Source organism: Pyxicephalus adspersus, chromosome 2 (assembly GCF_032062135.1).
Source record: "Pyxicephalus adspersus chromosome 2, UCB_Pads_2.0, whole genome shotgun sequence".
Taxonomy (NCBI): Eukaryota; Metazoa; Chordata; class Amphibia; order Anura; family Pyxicephalidae; genus Pyxicephalus; species Pyxicephalus adspersus.
In genome coordinates, this window is record NC_092859.1 from 76,308,529 (window position 1) to 76,333,702 (window position 25,174).

A 25,174-nucleotide genomic window follows, 5' to 3' on the forward strand; every position below is an offset into this window, starting at 1 on the left:
CCTGAACTTTCTCCTGAAGGGCTGGTAAATGACTTTCAGTCTAGCTTGCTGGTTTATGAAAGTTGTGTTCCTTATCTGCAAATCCCAGTATAAAACAGATTCACAGCCTCCCCCATTCTGATCTGTAAACTGTACAATATAAGAGTGAAAATGTATATTATTAATGATACCCACTAGCTACTGGTTCTCATGAAAGTCTTAGAGTGTCATATCTTAAAGCTGAACTCCAGACAAATGTATAAATTATGTTTTTACTGACTTAAAGCCATAATTACTCACCCAAAGCAGTGGTCACATGATACTAACAAGCTATCAGCTGTCCAGCGCTGGATTACCTAAAGGATCCAGAAGAGGTGTCTGCAGCAGTGGTGACAGAACAAGGGGATAGTAAAGTACCAACCCATCTACACTACTGGATAAGCGGGCCCCAGAAAGTGTGCTAGCAGGTGACCTTGATGGGGATTGTAGGGGAGTATTATCTTTCTTCACAAAAAATAGGAGATACTTGCCCGGAGATGGCCTTTAATAGTTACACCTGCAGATGTCATTGCAGGTAAAATGTTAAGTGACACCTCTCTTTCAAAGTGAAAATGGGGAAACGTAATAAATAATACACAGATGGGGCCATTTTTCCTAGAAAATTTATGATAATAGCTGCTCTGCATGTACATTTTTTTAAATGAATTTCATCACAGAACAACTCAGCTCTCAGTAGTGATGCCAGGGTATATTAGAACATTATGCCCAATTTATTTAGATTGTAATGTGTTTGACGCATGGTGAGTTTTTATCCTTGTTACTTGCTTAGTATTGTGATTTGAAGCTGAAGTGCAAAGCTGTATTGCAATGGGCTTGTATGGAGTTAACAGAGCAGATTCACTGTGGAATATTCTTTTAATATTTCAAGAACAAGAAGCCTAATAATAATTATTTCGAGTTTGCTTTATAGACAACTTAAGTGCATAGTAATTACAGCACTGCTGCTTTCTACCCCAGTGAGCATGCATAGTAATTACTGGGGAAACAAGCAGAAAATGCTGCTGTCCAAAACTGTACCACTCTTCTTTCTGCCTAGCTATAAATAATAACCATCAGCAGAGACTGTAGTAAAAATAATTACAATGTGAAGTATAGCAGTTGCTTCGTCTGTGAGCTGATTTACATACTTTAAGTGTGCAGTCATACGAACAGGTGGCCAGCAGGGAAGGAGAGTTTCCATTGGTGAATTGACAGCATGTGACCTGCTCTGTGTGCTCTGTGTACTCCCTTATGAGCTTTCCAGTCAATGCATTCCAAATCTAGATGAAATGGAAAAAAGATTATAGGATTAATTGTATTGGCTTCAGGCTCTTAAATAATAATAAAAGTCTGCCTAATGCAAGTGACATTATGCAGTTACCTGCCCTAGAGGATAGTGTGGTTATACATACATTATTAGTCATAAAGAAATGTGACATATATTATCATATGAAAACCTTTGTTTTAGGCATTAGAGGGAACACAATGTGGTTCTGACATATGTTCTTTTTTTTTTTACAATAATTTCTGAATCATAGGTAGACATAATCAATCTAAAGCTATGTAGCATTCTTTGCAGCCAGTAGATGGCACTGTAGTATCTTTTTCACATCATTAACATTCTAACCTTTTCAGCTGTGCTGAAAAATGCCTATTGCTTACATGCAAGTCATCAGTGCAATAACATCTTCTATAAAATGTCCTAGTCTGAGGTTTAAATGGAACCTTAAAGTAAGCTTTATCTGATCTGTCTCTTACAGATTGTACTCTAGAAATCAGTTTTCACATATTTAATATTTCTTCAATAAACGTCATATATTGTATATACTTATAAACAAATATCCAATAACAAAATAAAACCATATAAACATATTAAAGAACTAAGGAATAACCTCCTTTTAAAATAATAAAAAAGCTATTTTTTTTGAAATGATGATAGGAAGACTGGGCAGGCCACCCTGTGTGCAAAAACAAACACAACCCCAAAAACAGATCTGGGGATACTCTAATGTATTTGTTTTTTATGATGATATGCAAGTGTACAGTTCATTAGGTCAGTGGATGTTTATATACAAAGAAGACACCTTCAATGCTGGAATTACTTTAGGGAAACAAACACATGGTGGGGAAATTTTAGCCTAGCTGATAATCCCTTCTTCTCCTGAAACTGACAATGCGGAGGTGTCTGCTGAATTCACCAGATACCAAAATACATTCAACTGCTACCAACATCAATCAGTAACATTATTATTAAGTTCTACTTTTGGAGATACTTTTATAAAATGTGGGAGAAACAACAAAGTAAAGTGAAAAAAACAATAAAGATTTCAATAACACACTAAACTTTAATATTATAGCTGGCATTTGCAGACACTTTCTGTATTCTTACATTAATGTTGTAAACTCCAGGTCATTTTATTACACAAAAGTTTATTTACCAATTAAAAAACATATTGTATATTAAAGTTTAAAAAGCACAGGGTTCTTTCTATAAAGCTGGGAATCCACACATTCCCTCCTGAACATTCCCAAAGTGGTGGGAATCCATTACCTGGGCCTGAAAGCTATATTACATTTTATATATGTTTTATAAATAGAGCCCATAGTTGGAGATTTGAAACTTGAATTTCATCCAAGCATCAAGTTCCACTCAATTTAGAAATGGGTTAGATCTGTCTTCTGTATACCAAAAAAGTCATACAATTTGGATACAGTACAGTCAGGAGATTGACAATAATTCCCCTATTACAGTTAAAGAATATGCTGGCAGGACATTGAAAGAGTAGCAGACTTATGAGGACATCTCTCTACTCATGCTTTCGCCCTCTCAGCTTGTTCCTTGTCAGCACATTTGCATGCAGCATGCCTGATCACCTCCCAGTACTACCTTAGTCTGAATGCTGCTACATTGGCGATGGCAAACGGCTCAAACTAAGTCAAGTACTTACTCTAGTATATATGCGGGTTATATTTTCAAAGTTTCTATATATTCCTCTATATATAATCCTGTACATTAAAAATAATGCACAGTTATCCTTGAAGATAATATTATTATTATTGAAGATAATACTAATGAAGACATTAGTATTTATTAGTCAATACTTTAGTTAGGTATTTTTTATATGAAGATAAAGCTGCAACTAAGGGGCTGCAGGTGTCCTTTGCACTTTAAAATAGTTAATCGTAAATCCCTTCCTAAGAATCACCCTACAGAATGTCCTAGCCCAGGGGTCCACAACCTTTACTATCAAAAGAGCTATTTTGCCCCCTCTTCCACTAAAGAAAATTAGTCTGGAGTCCCAAAACATAACACAGCTTTTAAACTTTTAAAAGTTTTAATCTTTTTTTATTTTACCTGTTACAACAACAGGATACAACAAACAGAAGTTCAGTGTGCATGTGTAGGCCTACTTTGAAATAAATTAAACACTGAACTATGCCCCTAGAAGCCTCCAGCTTCTAACGTATCATCCTGTTATGTTAGAAGCTGGAGGCTTTCAACGTAACAGGGTAGATTTTTTTGATGGGCAGAGACTTTTATGTCCTGACGATGCCTTAGCAATGAAACTTTAAGGGGTGTTAGCCACAGGTCTCCCCCACTTGCACCTCTGATTTTCTTCACCTGTACCCTCCCGTTCGGGTTCAGGTGCTAGAAGCCACATGCAATGTGTAACAGGTAGATTTTTTTGATGAGCGAAGTTTTTTTATGTTCGGAGAATTGCATAATGATAAAATTTTAAGGGGTGTTAGCCACAGGTGTCCCCCACTTGCACCTCTAATTTTCTCCCGTTCCAGAGAAATTGGGGTTCAGGTGCTAAAAGCGTTCAGCAATGTGTAACTGGGTCGATTTTTTTGATGGGCAGAGTTCTTTATGTTATGACGATGGCCTAATAATGACATTTTAGGGGGTGTTAGTCACAGGTGTCCCCCACTTGAACCTACATTTTTGGTTTTGTACATCTCCCAGTTCCAGAGAAATTGGGGTTCAAAGTAGGGAAAGGGAAAGTGTAGTGTAGTATGACATTTCTAGTTTTGTGACAGGTAGGTATAAATTTGGGGTTCGCACCTCCTTGTAAGTGGCCCTGGGGGTCCATAATTTGTATGTTTAATTTCGGGCTTCTAGACACACAGCAACCCTGATGTTCAATTTTAACTAGTTTTTAAAATTATGACCCCATTTTAAAAGTTGTTAAAGGTGGGGAGATGACATTTGGGGTACTGCTAGCTATGGGGGTCTGTGTACCCTGAAAATTTTGGGTTGGTAGGACATACTTTTTATGAGATATGGAGGTTTGTGCTGGGAAAGATGTCAGGCTGCAGAACATGACATGCAGCATTCATACACAAACACAGCTGTGACACTTTCCTGACGATGATGTCATTGTACACACTCCCTGGTAGATTTATTTCACAGGTAGATTTATTTGTTAAAACACCGGAAGGGAAAGATATGAACTCACTAACAGGCCAACTGATCAATTGCCCACATGAATCAAATACCAGAAATGTAGACACCTTTTACGTTAGTAGTCCACACTGTTTTGCCTTTTTTTTTAATAAAAAATATGTGAAAATATCTGAAGTCTAACCATTGACTTCCGCAGCACTTTTACTTTAGACAGTTTAGTAATCTCATATGCTTTGTTCAAATTGTTTTTGACAGGTTAATATTAAAGTGTTCCCGAGTGTTCTAAACATGGTTCTGTGTTGGGAAGCAGGAACCTATAGAAGCCTATAACCATATTCAGCTTCTTTCCAGATCATCAACCTAGAATCCCCAATCTGCTAGGACAGCTTGTAAAAAAGTAATGCAACCCCATTCCCTGCAGGAACAGCAAAGAACATTATTCACAAATGTTTTTAATGATACAGTCTGTAATATACATGCAAACTGTATGCAAGTCAAAATGAGCCCTAACAGTGGGAACACTCCATTGGTCTACTTTAATGCAGGGTGCAGGAATTACTTTTTTGAGACATAGGGCCTAACTTACTAAAGCTTTCCAAGGCTGGAGAGAATACACTTTCTTCAGTGAAGCTTGGTGATTCAGAAAACCTGGAATGGATTTCTTTAAATCATTTGCTAGAAAATGTTTTGAATCCTGGACCAGATCCATTCCAGGTTTGCTAGATCACCCAGCTCACCCAGCATTCTCACCAGCCTTGGAGAGCATTAGTAAATCAGGGCCATATTATTTTTCACATATGATCAAGAAAGTTCCACTAAAACAATTACTGATTATGCTGTTAATGGAAAAGAGGAGTGGGTACTGTTTCCACCTTTCTTTCCTTCTCTTGTATTCACAGTTATATTGCATACAACTGGAATGATCATTATGTTTATTTCTGTACACTGTATGTTTCCGTTGAACCTTTCAAATAAAAATAATAAAATAAAAAAAGACATTTCCACTGTTTAAATAAAGAAAGCAAGCATGAATATGACAGTATTATTTATTAATGTATAATAATTGGTATATATATATATATATATTTTTATTACCAATGTATCTGTCATAAGCAGAAAAAGTAGTGAAGATTGCGGAAATGGCATTAGTACAACGAGCAAGAACTTACCTTCACTTTCTTGTCTGCTGAACAGGTAGCTATAAATCTGTCATCAGCAGAAAATGCACAGCACAGCACTTCATCCTCGTGAGCCTCTATCTGTAGCAAGTTCTCCCCGGTTTCACTTTTAAAGACCTGGCAGTGAACACAGAACAGAAGCCTTGTTTAGACATCCTGCCAGCTGGCTGCATCTCTACTAGGCATTTCATAACATTGGCTCCTGCCCTGAACACTATTCTATGTGTCTGTGTGAGGAAAGAGCTTGGATATCAGAAGCAGTGGGTTATGTTTACCCACCAAATTAGCTCTGAGATCAGATTATACATGAATATCACCATCTCACACCCGACCACCATCTAATAAGTGGCTTAAAAAAGCAAGGCTCAGCTCATATAATTCTGTGTTGTAGGCTTTTTTTTTTGGGATTATTATAATATTATCTTCCAATCATATGCTGAAAATATTGTCTTATATCCACTGAACATATTGACAGTGCTGCAATAGCTGAAACTGATACTGTGAAATGCATCCTGTCAGCAATTACTCAGAGTGGTACTAATTCATATGCCCTGTTGATAGACATGCAGACCTAAGAATAGAATGTTATATGTGATTTAAAGAAGAGATACATGAAAAAGTCATTAGTGACCCACCTGCCTTGTCTTTAGAAATCAGGGTCTGATGCTGTGAATGCATCTACTCATTTATGATAGGTAACAGTAAACCTGAAATGAAGCTGGTCCAGGATTGAGAACATTTGCAAACTAATAGCAAATGATTTTTAAGAAATCCATTCCAGGTTTGCTAGATTACCCAAGTTCGCCCATGATAACATATCTTCTCTAGTCTTTGAGAACTGTATTAAATTTAGGTCCAACGTGTATGTGCTAACACAGAACATGATGGTAAGTGACAGACATCACCAGTCTGCTACAGTAGTAAAAACTCAGGTCTCCTGTTCGGTCAGATAGGACTATGTTTTGTACATCTGTAGACTTTATGGACAAAAATGCAAAATGATATTGTTATAAAAATAACTCAAGTACATGTACTGTGTACTGTATCTGTGTGTTTTGTGGTTTCCTGGAGCTTGGCTTTAATACAGACATAAAAGACTTACATACATTTTTACACAAAACAAGTATTAGAAAATGTTACAGGTATGTTGCTTCATGGTGTTTCTCTTTTTCCATAAGTGTATTGTGCTGGAAAACAGAACAATAATGACACAGGCAAAGAGAACTGATAGCTGAGCATTAACTATTAGTTTTGTTCTGAAGTATAGGCATATACCTTTATAAAACTTCTACTTTCACTTTATTAACATACTACAATTTACAGTTAAAACACTCTAAGACAGTATTGTGAAGTACATTAAAGTTTACTAATCATTTAGTCAACTAATAATTTAGTGTGTGTCTACTAAGACTCAATTTTTTCTTAGCCATGACTTCACTATACATTCACTTGCCCACAAAAGATCTAATTTTGTTTTCACATTACAGGGTGCTGGGTAATAGCAAGAGTTTTTTTCTTTCATTATCATTATTCTTTATTATTCTTTTTTTTCTATAGATCTAGTTTATGTTGGGATCTTAAAAATGTGTTTTCATGTCTATACATTACCTTTTTACAGGAAAACTACACATTCCTAATTTTTGTTTTATTTGGGACATGTCCTTATAGGTACCCTTGACACTGCCAGCAATGTTGATGACTATTTTCAAGGAGATTCATTTAAAATGTTGGCAGGAGTTTAAAAAAATGTTTTTGTCCTGATTATACTATATTTTACCTTATGTGGACTAAAAAAAAAGTTTTGTGTCCACATAACACTGGTGGAAGCATGGAAGAAGGTTGAAATACCCATAAAACCAATAACCTTGAAACTAAATTGGATCATGGTAAATGACAAGCTCACTAGCACAGTTAATAACACATTAGACAAATTTGACTAAATTTGGGAACTCTGGGTGATACATAACTCAAAATAAACTTAAAACTTCATATTATAGTTAAGTCACCAGAGACTTTGGAAATAACCACCTGATATAAACATGGGTAATAAATCAAAACGCAATTCAATGCATATAGACTAGATAGTGTTTCCCTTTAACTTGACAATAGAATTTCATCTAATCTAACTGATGTCTTATTACACTGTATACTGTTATGTGTGTGTAGTCAAAATGTTCTTATGTACATGTTGTTAAAATTTAATAAAAAAGATTGATAAGAAGGTATGCCCATCCCTAGTCTGGAAACTAAGCAGGAGTTTCTAAAAAGTGGTACATTTGTCCAAAAATCCATATTTCCATGTACTTGATCATAAGAAATGACTACCAACCATCATCTTATTCAGTTACCTGTAAGGTTTTGTCAGCTCCACAGGATGCAATTTTCTGTCTGTCATGTGAAAAGCAGGCGTGATACACTGCTTCTGTATGAGGCCGCACCGAGAGGCTGGCCAAGTTCTTCATACTTTGTTTGTTTCTGAAATCAAAACAGCAATTAGCCAAATGCAGAATTCTATGTCACAGATGAATTCACAATTAATGTTGGAGTATTTCTGTATTTTTTTACAGGGTTCCACAGGTTGGAACTCCTTTGGACTTCAGAACTGCCAAATTTCTCATGGCATAGATTGAACAAGGCGCTGCAAACATTCCTCAATGATTTTGGTCCATGTTGACATGATAGCACAGTGCTCAACCCAGAAATTTTTTTAAGCCGGGTGGGAAGAAATTTTAGGTGGGTGGCAGCCCCTGTATTGTGACCAAACTCTTTGGTAACCACCCAAAAACAGCCGGGTGGGTGCTTAAAAGTGCCGGGTGGTGCGCCCAGCTAAAAGTGCCTGGGGAGAACCCTGTAGCATAATGCAATTGATGACGATATGTAGGATGCAAATGCATGATTGAAAATTCCACCACATCCCAGAAATGCTCTATTGGAATGATATCTGGCTATTCAGCACTAGCCTGAACTGTTAAAACAAGGCAGGATGGATCTACGTATTCATACTAATGACGTCATATTCTGACCCTATTGTCTAAATGTTGTAACAAAAATCGGGACTCATTAGCCAAAACCAGCTGTTTTTCCAATCTTTTCTTGTCTGGTGTGACATGTAACCACAGGTACTTGACAGGAGAAGTACCTAGTGTGGTCTGAATCCTGCTGCTGTATTCCATCTGCTTCAATGTTCAAGTGTTGTGCCTTCAGAGAATCATTCCTGAATACTTTGGTTGTAACAAGTTATTGTATAAGTTACTGCTGCCTTTCTATCAACTCAAACCAATATGGCCTTCTTTCCTGACCTCTGGAATCAACAAGGACTTTTTTGCCAAGAGAACTGCCGTTCACTGAATATTTTCTCTCAAATGTTGTCTTGACAATGTCTACATGCACTGAGTTGCCGCCATGTGATTGGTTGATTAGAGATTTTTGTATCAAGAAGCTGAATAAGCATACTTAAAAAAATGACTGTATATGTGTTTGTGTATATATATATATATATATATATATATATAAAGATATATATATATATATATATATATATATATATAAAAAGACACACATACATATACACACACTCGTGCTAGCCATTATTCCTTCCAGCTACCAAGTCATCCTAGTCCAATGTTCAACAAAAATCAGACTAGTAACTTGTGCCTCCTGTCTTAAGGCTCAGTGAAAGATGCCACATCCCAAACTATCAGAAATACCAGAAGTAGTAACCAAAATGGGATTTTTTAGGTTAGATTCAAAACATGACAGCTTATATTGCGAATACCAACATTTTACATTTAAATGTAAACAATAATATTAGCTAACAACAAGAATAGAATATTCACATATATTTCCTCAAGATCAGGGTCAGATCATGACTCAATGACCACAATATATACAAGTTTGCAATGCTCGAAGGAACTTGATCATGGCAACTACCAAGGTACAGGCCAATTATCCTTCTGGATCATTAAAGACAAACAAGGTCTGACCAATCTCAGTTGTTTAAAATTTATTGGGAGCCATCCAGAGTTTGTGATAACTTAGGTCATTCTAAGAAATTCTTAGAATTCTTTATTTGTCATTCTTAGGCAACTCTAAGAATAAATATTATTCACGTGGAGAGGCACAAATCAAGCCCTCACTTGATGTTAGGAAAGAAATCCACACAGAATCATTTAGTATGAAGCAAAGAGTGTTCTATAATAAAAGCCTTCAGTATTTTAATGTAGTTTTTTGCCCTAAAAATCCCAGTTTGATTACTACTTATATTATTTAACAAAAATCTGTGAAATCCATGTGGCCAGTGACTAAAAAGGGAGAACTTTGGTTGTATCAGGCTCACGCCATGATATAATTTGAAACATCATAGATGTTTGCTGTACATTTTACAAATTCTTTTGTTATACACAGGGCATGCAGGTAGAATGTTATATTGATCTCAAACAAATATATATAATATAGGTATATTATGCCTGTCATACTAAGGTGAAGTTTCAGCTCCTACCCGACATTTATATTTACTAACATGTATTTGTGTAATTAGAAATTCTGTATCTATTATGTATTGTAATCTTGTGTTCTAGATACTTACAACCAGTTTACATATAGTTCCCCTCGCTGGAGCTCTTCTTTGGCTTGGTGAATAGACTGTCTGTATACTATGGATTCATCAGGCTGAGAAAGACCCAACTGAACAAGGTTTATGTGAGAATTCTGTCCTAGGAGATGGCCATTCACAGACAGAAACTCTTGAAAATCTTCCCGTGCTTTATTATCCTATAAAATTCAAATAACTTCAAAATCATATCTGTTCATTTGTGCCCTGACATTAAATAGGAATTATGTTTAAAACATCAATTTCCTAATTACAAACAAGTACAGTGCTGCCTTCACTGAACAAAATTATAGTTATTTTACCTTTAAAAGCAAACCTGTGATACTAAAAAGAATGTTTCACCAAACATTCTTTTTAGTATTTAGTATGTAAAATATTTACACCGTCTGCTTGTACAAGATTTAATCTCTAGGAATACCTAAAATCATCATAGATTTCCATTACAGATAGTGGGTGGATTCATAGTGTTCCTTTATGTTCCAGTTTCTAGTTATGTTTTAATTGTTAGTTATAATGTTTAGGTAGTTTTGGTGGTTTTGTAATACAATGTTTTTTGTAAGGCTCTAGAAACATAGGGAGTGACAGCATAAACTTTGGCTGGGCCAACGTCACACAGCCATGTGTTATGGTAGTGAACAGACTTTCCAACCTTGGAATGATTTTGCATCCTAAAAAATGTATTAACATTTTTACATTAACCCCTGGTTCTGCAATAGGTATATTTTAGAAAGGCATCCTTTAAGGATAATGAATGCTACTAGGCAAAACCCTGAACCACCTAAATGATTATAATACTACTACTACTGGATTTTGGAAAAAATAGCTCTGAACACAGGGGACTCATTTGGCCACTGGGTCATAAAGAAATACTTAGCAAAAACTCATAATAATCATAATTGTTCATTTAGACTTGTGATGAAAGCAATAACAAGTAACTATATCCCTTTTTTGTAGGCAGTGCTGTAATTTAGTGTTTAGCTCTCATTTAGGCTGCGTACACACACGTTAGAATTTTGTTGTTGGAAAGGACCTTTTATGATCCTTTCCAATGAAAAAAGACTGAAAGATGCATGAACAAGTGCCGTACATACAGTGCCATTCTGCTCTATGAAGAGGGGGGAGAACGAACGAGTGGCACCCCACTGCACACTCTCCTCTTCACTTGTATTGCAGTTGTTCGTCGTTCATGGACAAGTGCTGTACACACTCCAGATTCTTATCTAATGACCGCCCTGAAGCGATAATCGGACAAGAATCATCTGACATGTGTACATAGCCCTAGTACCTATTGGACCACAGCTATAAATTTAAGCACACTAGGACAAAATAATTTTTTTTGTATTTTTACTAGTGGAAATACAAAAAGCAAATATGAGGTTATGAATGAATTATCAGAATCCTACTGATGCCCCTTACGCAATAATAGTACATACTTCAATTCACTGTACACTGCAAACACAAATACATCAATATGAATACATACAAATGGTCTACATTTTCTATTTTTTTTTTTTAATTTGCTTTAATGTCTGGATCACCTCTATCTCCTACTTAGCTTAAAAAACTTTACCTGCTTATCAAGGATGTCCCGGTAACGTACAAACTCATGAATGAGGTGTGCTGGTCCATATAATCTCATCTTAGATTTTAACCACTCCAGTGAGAACAGAAGTGAGCAGAGGTCCTGAAATAATTGGAAAAAAACTCTGAATCTATTTACCCTTTACCAGTATACAGCACAATAAAAAACATAAAAATGTTTAAGCAGATCTTTACTCAATTGTGAACATACAGTTATGTCCACTGTTTAGCTTGAATGAATAAAGAAAAGGCAGAAGAGCTCAGGATGTTTCTGCTTAATGCAGTATTTTATTATGAAAGAATATAGATATGGTGTAGTGTAAAACAGTCTTATTACTCAGTGCAAGCCTCAAAATACAAGAGTGGAAGCTTTTTTAAATATCAAATCAGAGGACTTCTTTAACATTTAAGACCACTAAGTAGCTACAGAACCCTAAGGTATTCATAGCTACATCTACATTACCATGTAACTGGGTACACATAAATTAATATAGTCTTCTATCTAAGCAAAGAAAAAATTAACTAGATTCACAAAAGTTACTGCCATTTATGAGACTTTTGATATGCATACCTGCCTAAAATATATTTGTAAATTTACCTACTTGATGCATATTGGCCTGGGCCATGTGGTATGCTAGGTAATGGTACCAGTATGCACAATCTTCTTGTTTCATTGTAGGAAGCTCATTTGAATAGTATTTACGATACTGACTGACAAGCTTGGCATGTAGAGCCTGAAATAGGAAAAAAAACTTTAAGAAGCAGTTAAATAATAAAGCTGAATAAAGCTTTTAAGCTCAAACTATAGATTTTGCCTCCAATGCTGTTTGTCAAATATATGAATTTAATATTGTAACAGTAATTTAGGCACAATGTTGTGTATATCAGTCGATGTTTTGTAGATGTTCTAGCTGAGTAACTTTTTTTTAGGTTTATTTCTCAGGCGCACTTCAAGTCCTACACCAAACATGTCCTACTGTTAGTGCTACAAGAGATGACTTTGTACAGCGCTGCGTAAAATGATGGCGCTATAAATACTGTGTAATAATAATATTTGGCTGAGAAAATTATCTCAGCCACCCAGTTGGCTGATGATGACTGACTCATAAGAAATAACAAAGGAAGTACCTATTAGGACAGGGGTGTCAGGGGGCCAAAATGAAAAATTTGGACAAAGTTGCCGGCCAACCTTGATATTTAAAAAAACATCTACAATTATGGACAGTCGCAAATGAATGTCAACAGAGGGGGGGAGTTTGTGGGTCCTGATTGACACGCTGGGATTTGTAGTATTAGCGGTGCCCCTTGTATTAGGACTAAACAAAACTTCTAATATGTACAGCCTCCCAATCAACATCTGCATATCCCTGAACATGACACTATGGAGCAGTACACTGCTGCGGGCTGCTCTATAGCTGCATGTCTCCTGCAGCCCCACCATTTAGAATTTATCCTGTTATAATACTACTGAAAATGTATGAGCCCCTAAATGAGATGTTTTCAGAGAATGAAATTTTAATATTACAGCATACAAGGTTTATTATACAGTATTGCCCATGTGCACAAGGCCACTAATTTGATGTGCCCTGACTTCAACCCTATTAAACACCTTTGAAATAAACTTATTGAACACCATCCAGTATCTGAACATACAAAGTCTACCTCTGCTGAATGCGACAAAAAAGTAAATTCTTACAGACACACTTGTGGAAAGCCTTTACAAAAACAGTTGTTTTAGAAGAGATGTACAAAAAGCTCGTACAGGTGTAGCTGTCAGGTGTTTACAAGCTTTTGACTACAAGGTGTATCTAGTGTATGCATAAAGGTCTACTTTCAAATGCATTACTACAAAAAGACAGAAATAATAAAGTGTTTTTCATAATATACTATTGGCATTGAGATTACTATAGCCAGAGTGCTCATACAGGTAACTGATTCCGGTTCCTCTCTGTGAGAAAATCCAGTTGCAGGTCATGCAAGTAATATAGAAATGATTTTCCATTACGATCACAGTATAGTAATGATTTGTTGACAAACTCCTGTAGCATGTCTTCCACATCCTCACTTTCCATGTCCCAGAGTATGCATAGAACCTAACAAGTAAAACCAGATGGTAAGTGGTTAGCTACATACTGCTGAAAAGTAGTTTATTAGGATAGCAGTCCGTTTACACTGCTTCAGAATTCTAACTATAATAGATAATCAAAAAATATATTGTGAAAATAGATGAATAAACATTTGTAGTAAGCAGAAAAAAGGTTCTATAAAAATGTCTAACCTTTACATTTGTGGAGATATGCTATTATTCCTGGGAAACAGTATGATCTGTACAGAAGCTGCACAGTGCACTAATCCCAGGAACCAGTATAAAGGATCAATGAACACCTGTTGTGTTGTATATACAACAAATCGATTAGGTTATGTTCACATGGACATTTCCTCAGTGTCTCCCAGCACCTGACAGCATACCAGCTGCCACCATTATGCTTGTTCAAAATGAACAAAAGGTCCAGGTGGATGGATGGTTGGTGGGTGGTTGTTAACCTGCCCTATTTTTTCTCTGTGAGGAAGCCTAGATAAGATGCTGCTTGAGTCCACCTATCAGCTGCAGTTACCTGCAGAGAGAAAGAGATAACTGCACCACCCATATAACCTTAGAATACCTTGTAGCCCAAACCTCTAATAAACGGCACACGCCAATATTATATTTACTAATGCATACAATAAATAAAACTCCTATTTAAAAGAACCACACAGAACCCACAATAACAGAGCAGAATCAAACAGTTAGATATGCATTTAGACAGTGAAGGTTTTTGATAAGTCAGTGATTGTGATTCTTTACCAAATATTTCCGATTGGTTATCATCTCCTGTAATGTAAAAACCACAAAGAATCACCTGTAATGAACATTAAGTGAATTTCACATACGCTGCTTTATTAAGATGCCTCAAGATATATATATATAACAACCCCCATTTTGGTAATACATGCACACCTCTGTTACAGCACATGAAGGGAGTCTAAATATGACTGCATGGTGCAGTAAGTACCAGAGTTTGATCCCTCGGTCCAGTGTACTCATAAAAGGTCTGGTTTGACACACCCCTATACTTCCTCAGAGGTACAAGCATATGTGGGAATGCTTGTAAAAGGACATGTCACAATTATTCATCTATGTCAGCATCTTCAGTCCAGCGTACACCCAAGTATAGCAAATGCAGGGCAGATCCCATATGCTGGCAAAGAATAGTCATCTCTAGCTATTGACATGAGAGGAATGGCAATATTGATCACTGCCCTTAACAAAACCTTAATCAAGCAATGAATGATGGGTAGTTCAACACCACTAGCAGTGAAGTGAAGATATGGAACGGATTCTTCATTGAGCAGGAAGTATATTTTTACTAAGAGGAGATGGACGGGAGAATTTTGACGTCCAACGCAAGCATTTGATGTTGAAAAGTACAATTGAGCAAGTTACAGCTTTTGTATTTGCTTGGATTTCGGTGAATGGACAGACCCTGTAAGGTATTTTAACATATAGCTATCTGAAAACCAATTGGAAAATGTACTCTATGCTAGCATGCAGGGACCTGGAAATATCAGGCACTAGACTTTTTCACTGCTCCACATCTTATATTACACATTGATCAGACTTTTATTTGCATTCATATGTACTTTGAGATAATTCATTGCTCCCCTCCAGTAAACATTATTGTAAACCTGCCACAAACCCGGGCAATTCAACTTAGTGTAAGGTTAATTTAATTAATTCATTGTTACCTTCAGTGAAAACCATAAATAAAATTAATAATAAAAAAAAGATGAATGAATAAAAAATGAATGCTGTCACAACATCTAGGGATTGGTAAACTGCACTACAATAAATAAAAAAAATGTAATGCCTTGGCAAAGTTTATATACTATATTACAATATCTTTTGAAGGGGGAGGGCTCGGTGAGCTGCTTACTAAAGTGATCTAGAACAAGTAACTTGAACCTGGTGTTTGTCAGCGAGAAGCCTGTTTTTTCCACTGCCTTACATCATTAAGGAAACGTGAAATTTGTTTATCTGGGTCACCCCTGTTTATGATACAGCTGTCTCCTTTATATGTGTCAGTTCCTCCCTGACCCCAGACAGTTTAAAACAAAGAACTTTCTGTACAGTAGTAATAAACATATTACATGCTTCTATTTATTTTAAAGCAATTTATTTTGCCTGAGCATTTGGCTAGCATGTGAGGTTTGCTGGGCCTTAAAATAACATGTTAGGTTTACTCTGGATTTTTCTAACTAATACTTTAATTACCAATAAGATAGCAGTATTACATATATGTAAAAAATACTTTTAAGGGAATGGCAGGCATGTAATACAGGACACTATTCTAACTATGCAGTATGGCAGGCATGAGACGTTAGAGCATTATACCAAATAATGCAAACACACTGGACTTCACTGTGGCAACCAATAAACTGAAACACCATTATTCCAATGGCAATGTCCAGTGCAGGTATCAATTCAGTTGTCAGAAGACAACACATACCGTCTAGGAGTGTTTTATTGAGATACCTTATATATTTAAGATGTATTCATATACACAGGCAGAGCATGAGTGGGTTCTGATTATCAGAATTACCTCAGTTGGGATCTTTACATCTTTCTCTAATACAGACAGATCACTGTAGAACTCCTTGAGATGATCTTTTAACCTGTCCACACTCATAGACATAGCTTCATCAAGTGCTTCATAATCATAAGAAGAGGATTTCCTAATTCTTTTAAACTGCTTTCTTTGAAGCTGCTTAAGGTAGAAGGTCCAGCGAGTGGGGAATTCTCGCAACAAAGAACCAATCAATGACACAACAAGAGGTGAACCTGTCAAAAGACAAAATAGAATGTCCCTAAATTAGGTTTTAAAACAAGTGTTTTAAGTCTGTTTTCTAACTATATAAATCTTTGATAAAAAAAAAACATTTATCACATGAGAAGAGATATCAAATTGACGTATGGGCTTTCAAAAGCTCACAGCAAGAGTTCCCTGCCTTGATATTTTACTTTGTGCGTGTACATTTCAGCTATAGCTACCAAACTCTGTAAGCAAAAGGATTTTTAATACATTTGATGTTTATTGCCATGCAGTATATTATATTTACCTAAAAAAAGACATAAATATAAATTTATATTAGTCATGACCATAGTATACTAAAATACTAAACTACTATACATGTATATGTTCTGTACTTTCCATGGTGGGGTTTACTGTTCCCAATGTTTTTTTTTTTAACATGCCTGTTTTAAACTAGTATGTCCCCATCTACTCTAAACTCTACTCACTTACTGCATAAATCTCTACTATAAGGTTTTCAGGGCACTTCTGCAAAATCCACCTGATTTCAGGGAGAAGCTTAAGACAAAGATGCCCTGCTGGCACCCCCTCCGCAGTCAGTAACAGCAGCAATCCTTTGGCTAGTCAGTCATTTGGTAATTCAGTAGGATGAATCCCAAACACTGAGGAATGGCTGTACAAATGCTAGATTTTTCAACAACACAATCATAATGTTCTTCAAATGTGACCAAAATCTAGCATCTGCACAATAGTGAATCATATTAATAAAGCACATAACCTGGAAAAAAGAGCAACAAATTATGTCTGCAGAAGGGAGAAATCAAAAGGTTGGATCTTTGTGGCTAATAATCAACTGCTTTGTCTACTGTTAGTGCTTCAAGCTTAAGCTGCGTACACACTTGCAATTTTTGTCGTTGGAAAGGATCTTTCACGATCCTTTCCAACGACAAGGGAGTGCACGATGCATGTTCTTGTATTAAAAGAGGAATAGACTGCAGAGATGGAGACATAATCCTGCCCCTGTACAAAGCATTGGTCAGACCACACCTGGAATATGCAGTCCAGTTTTGGGCACCAGCTCACAAAAAGGATATTGTGGAATTGGAGAGAGTGCAGAGAAGGGCAACTAAACTCACACAAGGAATGGAGGAACTCAGCTCTAAGGAGAGCTTAGCTAAACTGAATCTATTGTACTTTGAGAAGAGACGTATAAGGGGGGGATATGATCACCCTGTTTAAATATATAAATGGTCTATATAGAGAACTCTCTTTCCACTTATTCACTGTGAGATCATTACAAAGACAAGAGGGCACTATTTGCGTCTGGAGGAAAAGAAGTTTAAGCTCCGGATAAGGAAGGGATTCTTCACTGTAAGGTCTGTGAATATGTGGAATAGGCATCCTCAGGAAGTAGTTTCAGCAACTACTATAGATTGCTTTAAGAAAAAGTGTCCATAGGGTCCATAGGGTTTTATATCTGGGATATGTTTACTTGCCTAGTGGTTGAACTTGATGGACTTATGCCTTTTTTCAACCTGACTTACTATATAACTATACTTGTATATGTAGTTTAATCAATGGTTTTAAAGCAACAAATGAAGTTGTTCCTGATCCTCGTTATATCTGCAAGTACTTTAAAATGAAAACAATAAATAAAAATTTGTTTTCATTGTGTTTTTTAGCTTAAAATTTATTCATAAACTTAACTGGTTTACAGGCTGGTCAATATGGTAGAATGTCAGCTTCCTGGCCAGGAGTTCTTGTTCCCAAAAGCAGACCCCCAACGTCTTATAGCTTTACAATAGCTGAGCTTTGGCAGTGATCAGAGGCCCTATATGTTGTGTTTCAATCAACACAAAACATTAGCATACATCAGCATATTTAAATTTGAAGACTCGGTCAGAGTCCGGAGTTGAAGGATTTTTGTAACGACTCCACAGCCCTGGTTGTGTCCTGTAACGAGGCAGTAACCACTGAAGGATGGAAAGGACCCAGAAGATCCACGCTCCCAGAAGTTTCAGTGTGGACTTCAGCAGAAGATTTCTCAGAATCAGAGCAGTGCAGCAGAATCAGGAAAGGAGGGTAGATTCACTTACATATATGTAAGGCCTGGATTAAAAACAAATTGTATATGGTCACTTTATGTGTGCATTACCTCTGTGTATTAAGCTCTTCGTGCAGAGTTCACCTTTAAGGAAACCGGCACTTGGCTATACATGACAGCAAAGATTTCTGTGAGGTTTTCTTTTAGCCCAGGTCAAACAAGCAATGAAAGAAGAGCAGCGGCACAGATTTTATATCTTGGATAGATGCCATCTATCTCTGTCCGACTGCAACGGTTCAATATTGCGTGTATGCCTCGAAACCATTTTCTATTACAAGGGGCACTAGGCAAGGTTGCCCCTTGTCCCCCTTGCACTTTATTTTAACGTTGGAGCCCCTTGCAGCATGCATTCAGGAATGTGAGGATAATAAAGGGGTTACCACAGGGCAGTTTGCCCATAGGATCTCATTATTGGCAGTTGATATTTTGATTTATGTCACTTCCACTCACACTTCATTCACACACTCCTTGTGTGTCTGCAATTCTCTCCCAGTTTGCATCTCTCTCAGGCCTCAAGGTTAACCCTATGAAGACCAGTCGAACATACAAGCTAATTATCCATATCAATAGGTGGCCTCACTTAGGCATTCAGGTGGTTGCAGACTGCACAGCTCTCTATGCAGCTAACTATATACCCCTTTTATGATGCCTTATGGCTCTTTTACCATTCTTGGAACCTGACCCATGTTTCCTGGTTTGGACGCATACATTCCAATAACCCCCCTAGCGCTCTAATTCTGTCCGTATTTCCACGCATAAAGCGTTACATTTTTATATAAATAAATATATATATATATATATATATATATATATATATATAAATAAAGATATCTTTGTATTGGACTCAATATAGCTATTTTGTATTGAATCCAATACAAAATTATTTGAATTTCCTGACGCATGCACCGACGTCTCTGCAGTCGCCGGCTGGAGATCAGAGGAAGAAGACGTGTGACTCGGGATTACCGCTTTTTGCATGGAAATTCTCCCCCGAGTCACACTTGAGATTACTGCTAGGAGGGTTAATATGACCTTTCTCCAATCTCCTTTACCCAATAAGTGTTCTTCCTATACTCTTTCCTTACAAAATCTGTCATTCCCTGCAATGCCAAATTTTCCAATTTATTTGAAAGTCTGGTATCCCACGAATCAACTGAACTGTGCTCTTTCGACCTAAATTTGAAGGAGGCTTTGGAGTACCACATTTATATTCCTATTATGAAGCATCCCAAATTGCACCCCTAATCTCTATTCATTCTAATAACATTTGCCCTTTATGGGCACTTATAGAATCCACAATCATCTCCCAACATTTTTATTAGACCTGATTCGGGGTCCTCCTTCTTGCAAACATAAGGCTAAGAGCCTATTTATGTCCCATTCTCTAGCGATACGGGACTCTGTCAAGCATCGAGCAAAACGGATTAGTGCCCACTGTCCTCTTATGCAATTATGTCGCAATTCTCTTTTTCAGCCAGGCCCCACTCATTTTGCGGACCATACCTGGTAGTTTTAAACATGGCCTAAATACAGTATGCTTCTTGTTATCCCACCAAGGGGTTTTTTACTTTTAATCACCTTAAAGATAAGGTCCCCAACAAAGAACTTTTTCAGTATTCGCAAATACGCCATTTTGTTTTATCCTAGATCCAGGGACTCCAGCTTCCTTTAACGGGATAAACCAAATCACAACAGGTGAAATCTCTCTTCTATATAACTCTATAGTAACCTCTCGTTTTAATCTACCTTATATATCCGCCTGGGAAAAAGGACATTGTACTACTCTAACTGAAGATGATTGTATAAGCCTATGGCAAGCCATCCCTAAAAGTTCTAGAAATATACTCGCATTTGTAAATTCCTATAAACTCCTTATGAGGCGGTATTAAACTCCAGCATGACTTGCACATGTAGTCCCATCTCACTCTACCAATTACTTACGCACTCGTGGCACTATGGGCCATGTCTGGTGGCATTGACCCAAGGTATCTAGATTATGTACTAGAGTATACCATATGATAAATTCTGTTTTAAGGGTTAAATTTATCTAGAGATACATGACATGCCCTATTTCATTTACCTTTAACTAATGTTGACAGGCAGTCGGCTACCCTTATAACACATATTTTCATGGCTACCAAGCAAACCATTACCCACATAAAAAGCCCCTCTTTGAATCTATTGGAAATAACAAAATTGCTTACATTGCATGATGATTAAAGAGAAAATTATAGCTATACTTAATGATACCCACAATAAATTTTTAGCTACTTGGTAACCATGGTTGGACTATTACTTACTATCTCATAGGACTTTTTCCCTTCTTTCTCTTTGAATTGCAACATATACCTAGTGTGCTAACAGGACACCTTCTGTTTCTTTTTTTCCTCTAGCTTTTCTCTTTTCTTCTATTGCAGTTTTTTTTTTTACATTAGGAAACTTTTTCTTCTTATTATTGTTTTGTGCTGTGTTCCTTCTTGAACCATGTGCTTACTTTTTTTTGTCCTAATTCTCCTTTGTGTGGTAAAACATCTTTTTTTTTTTTTTTTTTTAAATGGGAACATTTATGTTAGATCTATTGGGGGGGTCACTTCCAGCATTTTGTATGAATACCAAGAGGTGTGGCGGAAACAATTATATAACAGTTTTGGTAGGAGTAATAGATGTATTAATAAAATTTTCCTATGTTTTAAGGAAAAGTTCAGTTTTCGTGTCTCGATGTAGGGAGACCTCTGTCCATTCAATTTTGAATAATTGTTGTAGTTTTACTAAGAACAAGCATATCGTTGACGGGGTGGGGGCCAGCAAACAATGGTGAGTTGTTTTGGCCACCGCAGATAATAGGAGCGCTAATCGCCTTGCCCCCTTGGAGAACTAAATCCCATATCCCTCAACCATACCAAATATTGCCCATTCTGGGGTAGGGGGCTAAAAATGTAATAAATGAGTTTGAATGTAATTGGTACCAGAATCGACCCATCACAGGACATTCCCATAAGTTATGATAGAGCGATGCACATTTGAGACACTTATCTGATTCTGATATTCCCATGATATAGGCTCGTTTGGGGGAGATGTAATATTTGTGGAAGAGTCAGAAAAACATTTCTCTGAATTGCACTGCTGATATAGCCTTCTAAGAAGCACGGTACATCCACTGTATTTTAAGGAGGTCCAGGTTGAGAAAAAATTCCAGCCAACCCGCCATGCCAACCCCTTCTTTTGAATAGTCCAGGTCAGTTTGTAAAAACTGGTAAAATTTTAAGATAGCTTTGAAAGGGGCCAGAGGGGTTAGTAACATAGTATCAAGGGGCTTGTGCCAGTCATTCGGAGATAATAAATGGGCCACTCTGGCGCTATTAACCCCAATTTGTATTTATAAAAAGATACAGTTTTTTATGCAACTACATTAGGTCCATAAATAGTTGGACAGAGACAACTTTTTTTTAATTTTGGTTCTGTACATTACCACAATTAATTTTAAATGAAACAACTCCGATGCAGTTGAACTGCAGACTTTCAGTTTTAATTCAGTGGATTGAAAAAAAAAGATTGCATAAAATGTGAGGAACTAAAGCCTTTTTTTACACAATCACTTCATTTCAGGGGCTCAAAAGTAACAGGACAATTGACTCAAAGGCTATTTCATGAGCTGGTGTGGGCATTTCCTTTGTTATATCATTATCAGTTAGGCAGATAAAAGGCCTGGAGTTGAATAATACAACATACAGTATTGCAAGAAAACTAACTATTTAATATGAATATCTTTAAAAAATTTTATTTTTTTCTTACTTTGTCTAAAACTAAACCAATAAAAAAAAAAAAAAAAAAAGATTTTGCCTAGTGATGAAAATGTATTAAAAGAAATAAAGTGATGTGTCTGTATTACCTTTCAAGATCTGGTGGTCCCGGAGAGCTTCAGCTGCCAATACTGACTTGCCACAGCCTGCCATCCCATATACTGTAACCCACCCAGGATCATTGCTCAATCTGTACAAGTTATCCTGGATATTCTGTACAAGATGTTTCCGAGTGACAAACACTACAGGTCTCTGTGGCACTCCACCTTCACACAAGGCTGTTTTAACTAGAAATAAAAAAAATATTTAAATGTGCATACACTTTAAAATTATTATAAAGTCAATAGTATCATTCATATGGCATTCCAGCCAAAACACTTTTAGTCTTTTTAATGCCATTTGTATCTTGCTGGAAAGGTTTATCCCTACTTTTTCCTGGTGTCAACCTGTTATCTTAACAATTTTTTCTTTTCAATGGTGACACAAACAACCAATAAAAAAATGTATTTTTTAATACTGTAATAGTGTGCACAGGTTTGTCGGGTTGATATCACAGTTTCTTCATATTCTCTTCATTTCCTGTTCTGGCTACACTGTAACAGGAATTATGGAAAACAGAATGAGCACTGAAAAAAAAACTATCCAAAACTGGTAAAATCTTTAAATAATAATACAATTAGCATACACAATGGAAAATTCAAATGTCATTTAAAGTGGGGAACTGCAGCTGCCTTTTATTGGAGAAAATTGCACATGTATACACATGTATATTTGCTATCAGCCAAAATACAATGGTGAGCTGAATCATCCGCTGGTTTTTAGCTAGAGTCGCCAATTCTCTAACGTCATATGACAAGGTCTTTTACACTGTTTATCTTATTGTAATGGTAAGTTCCCCAACACTGCCAAGTTTTTAAAGGTGTGTTAAACAATCTCTTGTGTTTTACCTCTTTGGAACTCCTGCTGCAATTGAGACATTAGACATACACATCCTTCATATAAGTGCCAATCCACCACAATGCCTCAATCTGTAGAATAAACACTCAGATACTTAATTTACTTTACTTTGCAAGGCGTCAATGCAGTATTTTTTTCTTAGGATGTACTTGCTGATCAGTACACGTATTTATGGAATTCTCGCTTCTGTTTTGTGCTCATTACCCTTGTCTGGCACTTCCTGTTCAAATTGTGACCTTCTGTAACGCCAGCTGCGATAAAATTTGTACAGACTGAATGTAATAAAGACTAATGATTAGGAAAATATTGACAAAAGATTTGGAGTTTTCCAGAAGTAGCTCAATTTTGAAGGATATTTTTAAGAAGTGTACATTATTATTATTGTAGCATTTTTGGTAAGAATTGCACATTGCCAGTATGTTTCTTTGCTAAATCCTAAATCTGGATTATCATATGTGATCCTTCTTTTACAACAAAAAAGTGAAATAAATATTACTGGAGTGCGGGTGACTTTGTGAAGGCTGAAATAAGCATCATCGGTCTATTTTCCATTATTAGTCAGACTGCAATTGTAACATGGTGGGAAGAAATAAGTTCAGATGTTTGGCCATCATTTAAGATCAAAGACAAGAACTACATAAACACCAGGCACCAGAATCAGAAAACCGCCTCGAAAAAGCTTCAGACCACCTGACTTTCAGAGTCCAACAAGTCAAACTGATTGGAAGTATAACTGACTTGTTCTCAAATAATGGTAGGAACAGAAACTGCCTAGAGATATGAAGGATTGGACAGACGGTCCACAGGAAAGGGACTAATAATAGGCCCTTCTAGAGAGAAGGAAACAACTTCCTGAATAATGGAATAACTCTGAAGAATCATGATGGGCTAAGCAGTCGCCGGGCAACAAAGCAAATCTTGGGTTAGTATCAGACAAAACCTACAATTCAGGATTTAGCCTACTCTCTGTTATCACCTGTTACAGCGTTATTGTCCTCCATGTCCACAATCAGACATTTTGCAGCCATGAAATCAGTAAGGCAACTTAAGTCAACTTAAGACAACTTAAGGTAGAAGACAAGGCCTCAGGTACTTATGAAACCCAGACAGCTAGTGGCAGATAAGGGTCAGAAGGCTGGAGGTCACAGGCATTAGGAACAGACTGTAGATTTCAGTTGATGGCTCTTGTAAACAGGAGAAGCAGTAAAGTGATGCTTCCTCAAATGCTAAATGACAGGAAAGACAGTACAGGTGTACTTGTGACACTTCCCCTAAAGCAGGGGTAGGCAAACTCCGGCCTTTTGGCCAGATACAGCCTAGCCAGTAGTCCGTCCTGGCCTAACGCCCCCCTGTTGATCCGGCCTAATCCCAGCCGGAAGGGGTCGGCAACCCGCGGCTCCGGAGCCGCATGCCTCCCCTCCCTATTTACCGTGGCCGATGTTAACACTTCCGCCGCCGGGGTAAGGGGACATTCCCTCTGTATGCATTGCGGAGGAGAGGGATTTCCCTTCAGGGGCGTTCCTGGTGGGGGGCAGAGCCATCAGCGCGGGATTCGAGAGAGAGAGCAGGCCTAGCATGCCTTCTGGACCTCCTAAAATGGCCTAGTAACCAAAAAAAGATTGCTGACCCCTGCCCTAAAGGATGATGTGAGTTCTCAGTCCCTCTGAGT

The 25,174-nt window shown here is 37.0% G+C and overlaps 1 protein-coding gene across 1 annotated transcript in view; it reads right to left on the reverse strand.

Moving 5' to 3' along the window:
- APAF1 (apoptotic peptidase activating factor 1) overlaps positions 1-25,174 on the reverse strand; it is a 53,348-nt gene that overhangs the window by 25,743 nt on the left and 2,431 nt on the right. The window contains exons 4-13 of the mRNA XM_072399004.1: positions 22,638-22,835; positions 18,741-18,753; positions 16,435-16,699; positions 13,720-13,887; positions 12,397-12,528; positions 11,784-11,897; positions 10,190-10,374; positions 7,953-8,079; positions 5,596-5,721; positions 1,167-1,298 (exon numbers count right to left, since the gene is read on the reverse strand). Coding sequence (XP_072255105.1) covers positions 1,167-1,298; positions 5,596-5,721; positions 7,953-8,079; positions 10,190-10,374; positions 11,784-11,897; positions 12,397-12,528; positions 13,720-13,887; positions 16,435-16,699; positions 18,741-18,753; positions 22,638-22,835 — 1,460 coding nt within the window. The remainder of the gene's footprint in view (positions 1-1,166; positions 1,299-5,595; positions 5,722-7,952; positions 8,080-10,189; positions 10,375-11,783; positions 11,898-12,396; positions 12,529-13,719; positions 13,888-16,434; positions 16,700-18,740; positions 18,754-22,637; positions 22,836-25,174) is intronic.